This window comes from Jaculus jaculus, chromosome 5, assembly GCF_020740685.1.
Source record: "Jaculus jaculus isolate mJacJac1 chromosome 5, mJacJac1.mat.Y.cur, whole genome shotgun sequence".
NCBI classification, from domain to species: Eukaryota; Metazoa; Chordata; class Mammalia; order Rodentia; family Dipodidae; genus Jaculus; species Jaculus jaculus.
In genome coordinates, this window is record NC_059106.1 from 46,649,612 (window position 1) to 46,665,136 (window position 15,525).

Genomic DNA, 15,525 nt, shown 5'->3' on the forward strand with positions numbered 1-15,525 from the left:
CCTGGGTTCTTATTTCGTTCACTATCATAGTAGCAGGTTCTTCGATCATTGAACCAGAGCAGGGCAGCAGGAGGATAAAGGAAGTGCCCCTGTGCTTTGGTGCGTTGGGCACGTCTATACTGTCACCTGGCTCTCTCCTCTGGAGCACTTCTGGCTCAGCTCTGCACCTAGGAAGCCAGTGTCAACGCCTGCATGAAATCCAGTTGCAAATTTTCTCCTTGAGGCTGGCCTGCTTCCCATAGCAGCGCCCACTTAGCCAGTGAGGGCATGAGACGGAGAGGGGGCGTGATAGCCTGGGAGGGACTGAGACCTTTGACTCTTACATCTGGACTTACATGCTCCCTGAGGCACTGTCCCAGGGAGCCACTGCTGCACAGCGTGTCCGTGTCTTGGCTGTGGGTCCCGGGATATTGGATGGGTTTCCGGGAAGATCATGGTTACTGCAAATGGCAAGGAAACTGATAAGATGATGTCAGACAGACTGAAGCAACCGTTTTAGGGGAAAGCTGAGACCTGACCTCTGCACTTGGCAAAATCTGCTTTGGGTCTTTATCAAAGTGCTCATGGTTGTAACAGGGCTGTTGGCAGATCTGGGGTGCTCTGGAATCTGCCCTTTTACCTTGATGCTATTGCATGCTTGTGTCCCAGAGTCCACAGTGACGGCTGGTTTTCTCTCTCGCATAATGACAGAGTGCCTAGCGGTGTTAGCACCCTGAGCTTAGCAGTGTCCTGGGCGTCTTCTCTTGATATTTTAATTTGAAAAAGATATTAGAAACTGAGGGAGATGGTTCAGCAGTTAAAGATATTGCTTGTAAGCCTTCCAGCTCAATCTCAATTTCCCAGCACTCACATAGACATGACGCAAAGTGGTACGTGTTGGTAACCACTCGGTCTATGTGGCAATGGACAGGGAATCTAGGAGAATCTGGAAGCTCATGAGCCAGCTAGACTGGTGCACACAAGGTGGCAAAAACACAAACAAGGGACAGCGTGTCTCAGATGAAAGTGGAAGGAGGGGGAAAACACCGGAGGTTATCCTCAGACCTCTACACAGGAGCCATGGCACATCCGTCCATACCCTCCCTCTCCCATGCTGACTTGTGTGCACAACGCAATAAAAACATTCTAAATAGGCTTTACTTAAAAAATATTTGATTTATTTATTGGAGAGAGAGAGATTGAGATTGAAAGAGAGAGGGAGAGAGAGAGACAGGCAGATAGAGAGAATGGGCACACCAGGGCCTCCAGCCATTGCAAACGAACTCCAGATGCATGTGCCCCCTTGTGCATCTGGCTTACATGGGTCCTGGGGAATCGAGCATGGGTTCTTATGCTTCGCAGGCAAGCGCCTTAACCACTAAGCCATCTCTCCAGTCCATTCACTTTTTTTTGTTGTTGTTCTTTTTCAATGTAGGGTTTCGCTCTAGCCTAGGCAGACCTGGACTTCACTGTGTAGTCTCTGGCTGACCTTGAACTCAGTGATCCCCCTACCCCTGCCTCTCGAGTGTTGGGATTAAAGGTGTGAGCCACCACTCAGCTTCACTTTTTAAGACACTTTTAGATTAATAGTAAAAAAAAAAAAAAAAATTAGCCGGGTATGGTGGCGCACGCCTTTAATCCCAGCACTCAATAGACAGAGGTAGGAGGATCACTGTGAGTTTGAGGTCAGCCTGAGACTCCATAGTGAGTTCCAGGTCAGCCTGGGCTAGGGTGAAAAAAGAAAAATCAACAGCAACAAAAAAATTAAAAAGCCAGGTCTAGTGGCACACACCTGTCATCTCAGTAGAGGAGGCAGAGGCAGGAGCATCAGAAGTCCTCCTCAGGTAGAAGTTTGAGGTTCTGGGCTACAAGAGACCATGTCTCACTCCTCTCCTCCCCCAGTTGAGAAAATAGCACAAAGCTTCCAGCTGCCTCAGACCCCCCCTTTTGTTTTTTTCTATTACTAACCTCTTTTATTGGTATGGTATGTTTGTCACAATAAGCGAACAAATGTCAATATATTATTGTTCAATAAAACACCCATACTTTTATATTTGCTTAGTTTTGCCTAGGGTGTTACATTCAGTCACCCTCTCCTGAGGCTCCCCAACTGCTTCTCAGACTTCTCTAGACTCTGGTGGCCTTGACAGCATTGAGGAGCCCTGGTCAGACATTTTTCATGATACTCCCTGCTAGGACTTGCCTAATTTTTTCTTCTTCTTTTTTTTCCTTGTGGTGAGGTTCTGGGTTGGAGGACAGAGGATCACAGACTAAGAAACCACACTTAATCACACCAAGGGACCTTGCTCTCAGTGTGTCTACTACCTATTTGCTTCTTTGGTGTTGGGATGGGCCCGGGGCCTCAGGCATGCGTGACAGACAACTTCTCTGACACTGAGGCCCACCTCCAGCCTCATCTATGGGGATTTTTTTTGGGGGGGGTTGTTTTTTGAGGTATGGTCTCGTTCTAGCCCAGGCTGACTTTGAACTCACTGAAATCCTTCCACCTCAACTTCCCCAAGTGCTGGGGAGCCACTATGGTTATAAAACCCATAGTGCTGGAGAGATGGCTTAGAGGTTAAGGTGTTTGCCTACAAAGCCGAAGGACCCAGGTTTGATTCCTCAGGACCCATGTTAGCCAGCAGCACAAGGGGGCGCACACATCTGGAGTTTGTTTGCAGTGGATAGAGGCCCTGGCGCACCCATTCTCTTTCTCTCTCTCTCTCTCTCTCTCTCTCTCTTTCTCTGTTAAATAAGTAAATGAATAAAAACACAATAGTTTAAAGCCCTTCCATAGTTATTGTGGCTTATCCGATTATCCAGAAAACAGGGCCATCAGAGCCATGAAGTAATGGCACTGGCTTGCTGCCCAGCCAAGGAGGCTGTGAGCTCTGGGACTGCTCGGGGCCTTATTGTTTGACACTTGGCTTCTTTTCAATTTTGTGGTTGTTATAAACACCCCTACTGGGTACAGCCACTGCAGTGTCTCTGTCCTCATTAGAGTGACTTCCTGAGGGTGTGGTCCCAAAAGAAGGTCCACTGGGTCAAAGGAAGTGGGGCTTCTCAGCCAGATGGCTCTTTAGAGAGATGGAAATGACTTAGAGGGCCTGGGCAGCTGAGAGTACAGTCTTCCCCACTTCCTTTCAGAGACTGAAGTTATCATCTCTGTTATTTTTCTCACGCTGTTTGGCCACTCAGGTTTTTTGTGTTTTTTTTTTTTTTTTTCCTCCCAGGCTGCCACGGTGACTTGGCACCACCTACCAGCTGGTCCAAAGCACAAATGTCTGGCTTCACTGACAGCCTTTGAAATGCCTCCGGCCAGACACCATCTGCCAAAGTGGTGGCTTGGGCTGTGGTTAGCGGCCACCTTGGGGGAACAAGCCTTGACTTCCGGAGGTGACCACTGTGCTGGGGACAGTGGTTACCAGGCTACGAAAGTGTGTCAGTTACTAAACTGAGACTCAGTGTGTCATTGATGTGAAGGTCGTTTATATATACCATTCCCTTTCCCTGCCAGATGCGTACTACTGCGGTGAGCATGTGTATGTGACTTGATAGCATTAAGGGCGCGTCCCCAGCCACAGCGCATCCATGCTCACTCGGAATGGTGTTTGCGCTTGTCCGCTCATCTGCGGGAGCGTGTTGGCTGAAATGCAGAACTAGTGGTTCCCCGAACTGCCTGTGCAGCAGAAAGGGTGTTCTAGAGACAGCTCCCTTGGTAAGAGAGTCTTTCCTGACACAGTTGCCCAGGCAGTGCACACCTGAACCAGTCTCTAGGTGGCCTCTTAAGAGTCAGGAATGGCTGTGTCCCCCTAAACTACAAGATGGCCCATGCTGGGCCTGAGCTGCCTTGTCTTAAGATAGACTCAATGCTAGAGGCCATCTTGGCCTTTCTCAGATGACCAGTGAACCACGGGTTCAATGTCACCGTGCACTCAGGTGACCCTAATTAATACAACCGGGCATTGTGGTGGAGGGCAAGGGCAAAGATGACTAGGTCAAGTTTGTGCCCTGAGATTCTCGGCATGGGTACCTCCTGAGCCCACAGGAAGGTGGCATAAAGGGAAGTGAGATAGCTAGAAAGGGTTTGTCTTCGAGGGCTGTGGCCTGGGCTCCTTTGGCACATGGAAGGGGAACCCCAGCTCACTCAGGCTGTACGGGCTGACTCCGGGTGTGTCCCAGACAACGTTTAGCTCCTGTCCTCAGGATCCTATTGCTTGTCTTGAGGTCCTCCAGCAAATTTTGAATGGCATTTTCTGGGGAGTCCTTGGGTCTCCAGTAAACAGATGGTGACAATGGCATCAGACCTCTCTGCCCAATGGAGGGTGGCTCAGGAAGGCCACGTCTCGGAATGAGTCCTGTACGTGTGTGTGCTGGGGTCGGGAGGGCTCTGAGAGGCCCCGCTGGCTTGGCTACTCGCAGTAAGAGAGGAAAAGGGTAAAGAGAGAGAGAGAGAAACATAAGCCCTTCCCTGGTGCCCAGGGCTGGGTGCTGACCTTAAAACATTGTTTTGTTTTTTGAGGTAGGGTCTTGCTCTATCCCAAGCAGACCTGTAATTCACTATGTAGTCTCAGGCCGGCCTTGAACTCACAGTGATCCTCCTACTTCTGCCTCCTGAGTGCTGGAATAAAAGGTGTGCGCCGCCATGCTGGGCTCTTCAAACCTTTTGTGCTCTCCTAGACTGGGGACCCGAGTCCTGAACTAGATCGTGATCAACCTCCTGGGACCCTTGGGTACCACCATGTACCAGCAGGCGGGGTGGGGAGGAGAGCTGCCACATACTTCTTGGTAGTGTTGTTTACTCTTTTTTTTTTTTCTTTTCTTCAGGTCCCAGACCCACAGGGAAGCTGACAGTAAGTGCCACCTTCCTCGTCCTACCTCAGTCTGCCCCTGAAGTCTGTGTCCTTTCCTTCCAGACCTATGGCTTTGAGGCTGCTGGGGGGCCATCCCTTCTGTTGGCACCCAGGGTTTCAGGGCAGGGAGCTCAGAGTCCATGGGCTTGACCTGTCCCCACTTCTCTGGCAGGCCTTGGCCAGGGCTGGGGAGTCTCCAGCTTCTGGCTCAACCCCAGGGGATTTCCAGCAGGCCTTGCACACAGCAATAGGCTGGGCTGCTTTGGGGCCCCAGATCTGGTCAGGAGGAATGCTGTGACTATTTCCTACTCCAGGAGTCTCATGGTTAGCAAATCAGTAGCACAAATTTTTTTTTGAGGCAAGCCCAAGAAACGGGCCTTTTTTTTTTAATGTGAGAGAGCAAGATGATAGATAGATAGATAGATAGATAGATAGATAGATAGATAGATAGATAAATGATAGATAGTTGGTACTTCAGGGTCTCCAGCTACTGCAATTGAACTCCAGATGTGTGTGCTACCTTGTGTGTATGTGTGACCTTGCACACTTGCATCACTTTGTGCATCTGGCTTATGTGGGACCTGGAGACTTGAACATGGGTCCTTAGGCCTCACAGGCAAGTGCTTTAACTGCTAAGCCATCTCTCCAGCCTGCACAGACTTTTAAAATACTCTTATTGAGAATTTACTACATGCCAGTCACATTTCTCCTTCCTTCTTTCCTTCCTTCCTCCCTCCCTCCCTCCCTCCCTCCCTCCCTCCCTTCCTTCCTTCCTTTCTTCTTTCCTTCTTTCCTTCCTTCCTCCCTTCCTTGCTTCCTTTGTTCCTTCCTTCCTTTCTTCTTTCTTCCCTCCCTTCCTTCTTCATGTATGTGTTAGGTTTGTGGAGGCTAGGAAACATCTTTGGGTGTCATTCCTCTTAGGAGCCATCTAACTGTTTTTGTTTTTGTTTTTCCCTAAGGTAGGGTCTCACTCCAGCTCAGGCTGACCTGGAATTCACTATATAGTCTCAGGGTGGCCTCGAACTCTCAGTGATCCTCCTACCTCTGTCTCCCGAGTGCTGGGATTAAAGGCATGCACCACCATGCCTGGCTTAAATTAAACAATGTCGTACTTGTATATAATACATTTTGTTCATATTCATCCACTATCCTCACTTATCCCCCTTCTACTCCTGCTGACCCCCTTCCTCTTCCCAGCCAGTCCTCCTTCTTATTTTCATGTTTTCCTTTTTCTTCTTGGAGACTTTATGAGTTTACTTAGGGTTGTTTGCATGAACATGTTACCAGAGCACAGCAGCTTACCAGTGCTACCCCACTAAAGAAATATTTCCCCCTCTTCCAGCAACTACTGATTGCCAAGAACCCCTCAGGGAGGATGGGGCCTCATGAACCCCACCCCCACCCAAGCTTGGACCTCTGTTTCAGCCTTATGCAGGTGACCACAGCCGCTGTGAGCTGATGAGAACAAAGACCACGTCATAAGGGGAAGACATTGTCCCTCAGCGCACTCCTCCCCTCACTTTTTTTTTTTTTTTTTTTTTTGAGGCAAGCCCAACAGACTGGCCTGTTTTTGTTTTTGTTTGAATAAGAGAGCAATAGCACATGTGTGTGCACAGGAGAGAAAGGGACAATTGTCGTGCCAGGGCCTCCAGCCAATGTGATCAAACTCCAGATGCATGCACCACCTTGTGTGCATGTGTGACCTTGTGTGTCTGGTTTATGTGGGATCTGGGGAGATGAACATGGGTCCTTAAGCTTCACAGGCAAGCGCCCTAACTGCTAAGCTAGCTCTCCAGCCCCCTTTATGTTCTTTACACCCCTTCTTGCACAATACTCCCTGAGCCATTTTGGTTTTGTGTGTGTGTGTGTGTGTGTGTGTGTGTGTGAGACAAGGTTTCTCATTAACCTGTAGCTTGCCAAGTAGGGATGTGCCTACCAAAAAAAAAAAAGAAGTCATGTGGCCTTCAAATTAGTTTTTATTTATTTTATTCTTAAATTTATTTTTTCATTTTATTTTTGTTTTTTAAAATATTTTTTTTAATTTATTTGACAGAGAGAAAGAGGGAGGGAGGGAGGGAGGGAGGGAGGGAGGGAGGGAGAGAGAGAGAGAATGAGAATGAGAATGAGAATGGACACTCCAGAGCTTCCAGCCACTGCAAATGAACTCCAGACACACCCACCACCTTGTGCATCTGGCTAACGTGGGTCCTGGGGAATCAAACCTGGGTCCTTTGGCTTTGCAGGCAAATGCTTTAACCTCTAAGCCATCCCTCCAGCCCTTGTTGTTTTTTTTTTTTTTTTTCTATGTAGGGTCTCACTCTAGCTCAGGCTAGCCTGGAACTCATTCTATAGTCCCTGGCTGGCTTCAAACTCCTATCAATCTTTCTACCTCTGCCTCCTGAGTGCTGGGATTAAATGCATTGCCACCACAGCCAGTGTTAAATTTACTTTTTATAAAAGAGAAAGAGAGAAGAGAGAATAGATGCGCCAAGGCCTCATTCCACTGCAAATAAACTCCAGACACATGTGCCATTTAAAAAAATGTTTTTAAGAGGTAGGAGGATCACTACGAGTTGGAGGCCAGCCTGAAACTACATAGTGAATTCCAGGTCAGTCTGGGCTAAGCGAGACCCTGCCTCAAAAAAAAAAAAAATATTTAGGGATGGAGAGATGGCTTAGCACTTAAGGCACTTGCTTGCAAAGCCTGAAGACCCAGGTTCAATTCCCCAATACCCTTGTAAAGCCAGATGCACAAAGTGATACATGTGTCTGGAGTTCATTTGCTTTAGCAAGAGGCCCTGGTGCACCCATTCTCTCTCTGTCGTTCTCTCCAACTGTTCTTGAAAATAAATAACCTTATTTACTTACTTGAAAGAGAGGCACAGAGCAGCAGAGAGAGAATGGGCATGCCAGGGCTTCCTGCCACTGCAAACCAACTTCAGATGCAAGCACCACTTTGTGCATCTGGCTTTATGTGGATACTGTGGACTTGAACCTGGGCCTTCAGGCTTTGTATGCAAGTGCCTTAAACCACTGATCCATCTCTCCAGTTCTTGAAATTTATTTTTACATTTATTTACTGAGAGAAGGTCACATGTAGCCCAGGCTGGCTTGAACTTGCTATATGGCTGCACGCATAAGCTGCTAACTGCTGTCGTTATTTAGCATGGATGCCTCATTCTGTCAAGGCTAAGAAATCTGGGTGGCATGTGGTAGCTTTAAAGCAGAAGAGGCAGTCCTGTGCAGGCTACTGGCGTGAAGAGAAAGGGGTTTTCTAGCTCAGGGTCTAGGGGGGGTCAGTTAGTCGGGGGGCCCACGGTCTCAGTGCACATTCTACACACATTCTACAGGAGCTGAGAAGTGCATCAGTGACAGAACTGGGCCCGGGCCCACTGAGCATGGGGAACCCCCCAGCTGTGGAGACCTGTGCAAACACGGGGGCAGTTTGCCCAGAAACTTTGCCGCTGCAGAATGCCAGCTCAACTGGCAGCCCTTTGGTCCCTAGGGAGCCTCCTGAGTCCCGGGTGTCCACAGAACACACCAATAACAAAATCGGTGAGTCAGCCTGTGTGGGGATATTTGGTGAGGCCAGGGTTGTGGAAGGAACATGGGTGCTGGGAACCAGAGACCCCCCCCAAGGCTGGAGGAGGTGTGGGTTCCCCACCACTGCTCTTTCCTCCTCTACCCTGAGTCAAATTTCCAACAAGACACGGTGGCTTAGTGGCCTCATGGGGCCACTGGGGGCATTCATGAAATGAACATGGGATTATTCAAGAAAGAAAGCAATGTCCCTGAGGGACAGGAGGAAGACACATTGATGATGATACAACTTCCCACTGGTCTGGCACCTCTCTGCATATTGTCATACACCTTCTGGGAATGTGGATTCCCTTCTCCATTATATTATGACTGGGGAAACTGAGGCTGGGAGGGTGCGAAATGAGTTCCCCTATTGCACTAAGAAGCGGCACAGCTGGGACTCGACCCATGTCTACTGGCCCTGAAACTAGTTTGTCCCCCCACTACTGACCTCTGCAGGGCACAGAGGCCAGCCCTGGGCCTATAGCATTTCTCCTCTCGGTTGCTCTACAGCTGGGGCAAATATCTACACCGGCTCCCACGGCCACAGCTCACCTCTTACCACCCCGGGACAGAGTTTTTGCTCGTAAATACACCCCTGCCTCATTCCACTCCAGCTCAACACCCCCATCTGTTCTGTGACACCCTCGACATGCAGTCGGACTCTCACTCTGGTCCAGTCCAGCCCCTCCCCACCACGTTTCATCTGCTCTCCCACTGAGGGCCATGTTCCTGAATGTTCCAGCCTCTCCCTCCCCCTTAAGCTTTTCTGAGGAGCTTCTTTCTTTGCTTCTTTCTTTTCTTTTAATTTTATTTTATTAGTTTTGTATTCAGCAAATACAGGCAGTTTGTTACCATTATTAGGCTCATCCATGACCTAAGCCTCCCCATTGGCCCCTCCTTGTTGAGGTATATGGGTCGTGCATTGTGGAGTTAGTCCACAGTTATTGGTACGATAAATGTCTCTGCATATCATGACCCAACATGTGGCTCTGACATTCTTTCCGCACCCTCTCCCATAAAATTTCCCTGAACCATGTTGGGTTCATTTTTGGTCTGCTTCAGTGATGAGGTGTTGGGGGCCTCTGGGGCTCTGGCTCTCTGATTTGGTAAGAGTTGATTTTTCTCTATATTGATCTCCTTCCCCCTTGTGCTGGTACCCGTCTCATCAGGAAAACAGCACCCTTGCTTGTTTCGCCAATTTTCCTTAGTTTCATTCGGGGCCCTTTTGAGGTATGATAGGGTGGCTCTGTCCTTAGGATCTACATCTATCTGAAAAAGAGAAGCAGATTCTCCAACAGAGAGTAAGTTAGCACCAGGACAAATGAGATAACCCTTACTTTTTTTTTATAGAGAGTTTAACAGGTGTAGGCCCTCTTGTAGCCTATGATTGATGGTAGCTTGATAATGGAGAGTGGGCTTATGTTTGGATATGGTTCTGACTTGTTTCCCAGCTCCAGCTATGGGTCCCGTACCACTGAGGGGATCATTTAGCCAAATCAAGAGCAGTTGGTTCCCCACCATGGCTGTGTGCCACTATTGCACTTGTGTGGGTATCACAACAGGCTATTTGCTGCTAAGTAGGTTAGACCATGAGTTGGTTGGACAGATATTGGTCATTTCCCCCAGTCGCCCATGTAAGGAGCTTCTTTCTTACTCAGAGCAACCAGCACCCTTCTCTTAAGCCTAGTCATCTCCTCATGTTCGGGGGACCTGTCCACATGGCTTCTCCTCCGGGCAGCCTTCCTGACCTGTCCACTCTTCTGAGCAGGCCAGATGTTTCCTTTCCTACACCGTGTCCCCCACCTCCAGCAGTGCGGCCGTGTGTCCACAGCCTCCCCAGCTCTACCTGGAACCCACGGCCTTCTTAGGATGTGGGATGACTGGGTGGGGGCTAGGCGTGCTGTGCGTTTTTGTGGTGGACGGTGGAGGTGAGAATTCTAGCGCCGTCTTTACAGACTTTTGCAATCATAGCTTTCTGTAAGTTTTAGTTGAAAAGAATGTGTTTTGGGAAAATACTGCCAAAGCCTACTTCAGTTTTCCAAGAAGTTCTGATGGGAGTTTCTGAGTTCCTGTTGAGTGAAGTGCCTGGAACTTACTTAAGGGTGGGGTCAGAGTGTGCAGTTGGGGGTGGGGTGTGCCAGGCTGCAGGGGTAGGCCTGGTGGCAACCAGGACTCAGGTGACCCCTGTGTCCTTCTAATGCCACCCGGGAGGAGCAGCCTCCTCATCCAGTTCCCAGGAAGGACACACTTACTCACAGGGATTTTTTTGTTTGTTTGTTTGTTTTGCTTTTGCTTTTTTTTCTAGATAGTGTCTTCCTCTAGCCCAGGCTGACCTGGAATTCACTCTGTAGTCAGCCTCAAATATAACCTCCTTCTTCCTCCTGATTGCTGGGATTAAAGGCATGTGCTGCCTCATCTGGCTATTAAATTTATTTTTCTTTTCTTTCTTTCTTTTTTTGAGGTAGGGTCTCCCTCTAGCTCAGACTGACCTGAAATAATTCACTATGTAGTCTCAGAGTGGCCTCGAACTCACGGTGATCCTCTTGCTTCTGCCTCCCAGGTGCTGGGACTAAAAGGTATGTGCCACCACGCCCAGCTGGGTTTGATTTTTTTGTTGTTGTTGTTTGTTTTTGAGGAAGGGTTTCACTCTATCTCAGGCTAACCTGAAATTTACTATGTAATCTCAGGGTGGCCTTGAGCTCACAGCGATCCTCCTACTTCTGCCTCCCGAATGCTGGGATCCATACAGAGTGTCATGGAACCCAGGCTGGCCTCAGACTCACTGTGCAGCCAAGGAAGATGGTGAACTCCTCCTCCTGCCTCCATGTCCCTGCTGGGGTCACCAGCACGTGCCCCTGTGCTCAGTCCTTTCTTGGCTTTTTTTTTTTTTCCAAGGTGGGGGCGTCTCACTCTACCCAGGCTGGGTAGCTCAGATTGGCCTGGAATTCATAGCTAGCCTCTCACCTCAGTCTCCTCAGTGCTGGGATTAAAAGTGTGCATCATGCCCAGCTCGTTCCTTATTTTAAATTTTGAGGCAGGAACTCACTAAGTTGCCTAGTCTGGCCTTGAACTCATTGTCTTGTTCAGGCTGGCCTTGAACATGCCACCTTTCTGCTTCAGCCTTACGAGTAGCTGGGATGACAGGCCTGTACCGCCAGGCCCAGCCTGGCCCCCATCTTTTGCTCAGCCCCTCAAGGCAGGGGCCCCTATGCTTTGACAGACCGAGGGTGTGGGCTGGGGCCTAAGGCCCTGATCTGGGTCATGGAGAGGGGGAGCATACAGTTTACCCCTGTTTCTTCCCTCCCCCTACTTCCCACTGCTATTTCCAGTACTTCTCTCTTTCCTGGGTGTGTTCAGGACCGAGAGATTAAAGCTGGCATGATGCAATGCAGTTGAGAACGCCGGGGTGCCTGAGCATTGTTCTGGGGTTCCTGAATTTGAGGGGTGTAACTAGGAGGGCAGGGGTCCCTGTGCATCCTATCCCCCTTCCAGCCCGCTTCTAAGTTCCTTCTTGAGCTTCCCCATTTGGTCTGGAGAGTCCAGCACAGGCCGTGGGGAGCTGACCCCTGCTCTGAGGTCAGCAGCGCTGGGCCCTGCGGGTACATCCAGCTGCCCCGGGCTGAGTCCAGGTTTCTGCTTCCCAGATGTGGTGCCTTCACCGAGCCTCCGTGGCTCCCTCTGTAGAAAAGCTGCACCAGAAACGGCCCTCATTAGTCTGTGCTGAGGACCCCAGGCAGCGTGCCCGGGTGCCGGCACCCGCTCTGTTCCCAGGCAGTGACGCTCAGGAGACGGGCTCTGAGGACACATGGACATAGCGAGACATCAGGCCCCTGCCTGCTGTTGCTTGTTAAGAGAGCCGGGGCTTCTGCAGGGTATGACTGCGTGGCTGGATTTGCCTAGACTAAGGAGGGTCCTAGGACACAGAGCCATCAGAACAACTGGTCAAATTAGTCACCCTGAGTGTCTGGCTTAGGCATGTGTGTGGAAGGAGAAAGGACAGCCAGGCTCTGGTGTCCTTGGGGACGTTTCAAGTTCTTAGCTATGCAGTGCAGATGAAGGTTGAGTCGCAGGAGCGCTGGGTCTGAGACGCAGTGCCTGTGAAGTGTCAGGAACACACGTGGCTCTGCTGTGTCCCCTAGAGTTGGCCTTCCTTTATAACTCACGTGACTCTCTCTCCTGACTGCATTCTTCCCTTTGCTACCCACCTCCAAAGATGTGCCTAGAAATCTCATGAGTGGCCCCCATAAATACCAGGTGGGGGCTTATTAGAGAGGCGGTGCCGTCCTCTTGAAGCTGCATAGCCAGCCCAGTGACAGTGGCCTTGGCCCCTCCTGTGGCCCCTTGCTCTCTTCCTGAGGCCACGCATGGTCCCCTCCCTCACCCATCCTCTTGCCTTGCAGAAAAAATCTACATTATGAAGGCTGACACGGTGATTGTGGGGACCGTGAGTGCTGAGGCGCCCGAGAGCCGGGTTCCAGCAGGACCGTCAGGGCCTGAGTTGGAGGTGGACCTAGACGTGGACCATGCCCCCCACTACCCACAGCAGGAGACAGAGCCGCTTCTCGACAGCCGCACGGATGTCATGTTCTCAGTGGAGGAGGAAAGGAAGGAGGACTCCTGGCCCACAGCCGCCTCTGAGAAGTGACGCCCAGTCTGGGCTGGGTGCCCCCTTGAGGCCTGAGTGGTACCAAGCTGGGGGTAGAGGCCCATGTGGCTTGAACTGAGGCCCCAGCATCTCATGGTGGCTGAGAGCAGAGTCCCTGCTTTCTGCTCCTGCTGACAACACTGGTAGCCCCCAGCCCCTGGCACCACGCACTGGCACAACCAGTGAAGGAAAGGCTACGGGCTGGTTCCAGGCTGCCCTGTCTATACCCTTGTGCCTTCAGCTCTTCCCGGGCCTCAGTTGATAGCCACCATGCCCCTAGTGACCAGAAGCATGGGCACAGAACCAACTCTTACAGATTTTTTCTCTTCTGAGTCAAAAGGGAAGTTGAAAGATTGATTTTCATTGTTGATGATGCCATCTGGCTAGCACCTATTGCATGGTACTCTGTGCCAGAGTGAGGGTACATGGAATCTTTCTGGTGTAGCCCACTTTTCCCTATTCCATAGCCCATGGTGGGCCCAGGATCAATACACTGAAGTCCCTGTGGCAGGAGGCCTTTTAGGATCCGGATGTCTCATAGAACCAGGGCAGAGGCAGCGACTCCACCAAGGGCTGCTGGAGACAGGCGCTCTCTGCTTATCCTGGGGATGTCCTCATGGAGATGGGGACCCACAGCCCTTCTTGGGGTCCCCAATTGCTCTGTGCCACTATCAACTCTGTCCTGTGAATAAAGAGGCAAGATCCCCAAGTCACCAGCATCTTGCCATCTAGCTACCCCAACTTTGGCCCACTGGGGTTTGGATGCACCCCAGGGCATATACTCTGTTGTGTTCTCCATCGTGGAGAAGCAATCCTGATACATTTGGAGTTTTGCTCTTTTATTATTATTATGTTTTTACTTTGGAGGTGCTGGGAATCAAACGCAGGGCCTCATGTCTGCCTGGCAAGTGCTCTGTCACTGAGCGCTGGCCTCCACTCTGCACCTCATACTAAGGACTAAACTTGCTGCTCCCACCAGCCTGGCTCACTGTCATGACCGTCAGCCTCTTGTCAAAACAAGGAACCTATGACACATGCCCTGGTCTGCCGCAACTGGGGGCCTCTGGACTTACCCAGGGGCCAGGTTGGGAGAGCTGAGTTTGTTTACTGTCCAGCCGCTGGGTCTCTGGAGGAAGCGGGAGTTGGGTCAGGAATCATGGGGAGAGTTTTTGAAACCACTCTGATGTTTTGGGGAAACTTGGAGTGGCCAGGTGTTGGACGCTGGCCAGAAGGAGTGTGAATGGATTGGATATTTGGCCAGTTGTCTTATACGTGGACATGGTGAGTTCGTGGGTGTACCCACAGCTATGCCATGCCAAGCCAATGGATGTCACCAAGCACAGTAGGTTGGCATCTCTGGCTGGAGGATTATTGCCACACTTTTACTTCCTGGAGGATTATTGCCACACTTTTACTTCCTTCTTGCTCCCTCCCTCTTTTTTTTTTTTTTTTTTTTTTTTGAGGGAGGGTCTCACTCTAGCCCAGACTGACCTGGAACTCACTCTGTAGTCCCAGGCTGGTCTCAAACTCATAGCAATCCTCCTACGTCTTTAATCCCCAGTACTGGGATTAAAGGCATGCAACGCCACACCCGGCTCCTCCTTTCTCTCTCTCTCCTTTTTTTTTTCTTTTCGGTTTTTCGAGGTAGCGTTTCACTGTGGCCCAGGCTGACCTGGAGTTCACTATGTAGTCTCAGGGTGGGTGGCCTCAAACTCATGGCAATCCTCCTACCTCTGCCTCCCAAGTGCTGGGATTAAAGGCGTGCGCCACCAAGCCCGGCTCCTTCTCTCTTTTTGAGATGAGATCTTCTTGCTCTGTATCTTAGAGTAGACTCTAACTCAATATGTAACCCAGACTGTCCTCAAATTTACAATCCTCCTGCCTCAGTCTCCTGAAAGCTGGAAAGCCCACTCAGCTTGGAGGTCCCCTTACAGGACCACATCACTATGTCTGACTGCCATATATATATACTTTTTTTTGCCATATATTTTAACAAAATAATGTACTCTCTGGCCAAATGGTCTGTCACACAATTTTTTTCAGCACTGTAAAAGTACATAAAAGTCGGGCGTTGGGCTGGAGAGATGGCTTAGCCATTAAGCGCTTGCCTGTGGAGCCTAAGGACCCAGGTTAGAGGCTCAATTCCCCAGGACCCAAGTTAGCCAGATGCACAAGGGGCGCACGTATCTGGAGTTTGTTTGCAGTGGCTGGAAGCCCTGGCATGCCCATCCTCTCTTTCTTTCTCTCTCTCTGACTCTTTCTCTCTCTGCCTGTACCTCTAAAATAAGTAAATAAAAATAAAATAAACAACAACAACAACAAAAGTCGGGCGTGGTGGTACACGCCTTTAATCCCAGCACTCGGCAGGCAGAGGTAGGAGGCTGACTGTGAGTTCGAGGCCACCCTGAGACTACATAGTGAATTCCAGGTCTGCCTGGGTAGAATGAGACCCTACTTTGAAAAATC

The 15,525-nt window shown here is 50.1% G+C and overlaps 1 protein-coding gene across 1 annotated transcript in view; it reads left to right on the top strand.

Annotated features, from left to right (window-relative positions):
* The window catches only part of Tnfrsf8 (TNF receptor superfamily member 8), a 75,500-nt gene extending 62,071 nt beyond the window's left edge, over nt 1-13,429 (top strand). The window contains exons 12-13 of the mRNA XM_045149077.1: nt 8,183-8,387; nt 12,815-13,429. Coding sequence (XP_045005012.1) covers nt 8,183-8,387; nt 12,815-13,059 — 450 coding nt within the window. The 3' untranslated portion in view covers nt 13,060-13,429. The remainder of the gene's footprint in view (nt 1-8,182; nt 8,388-12,814) is intronic.
* Nucleotides 13,430-15,525: the final 2,096 nt, after the last annotated feature.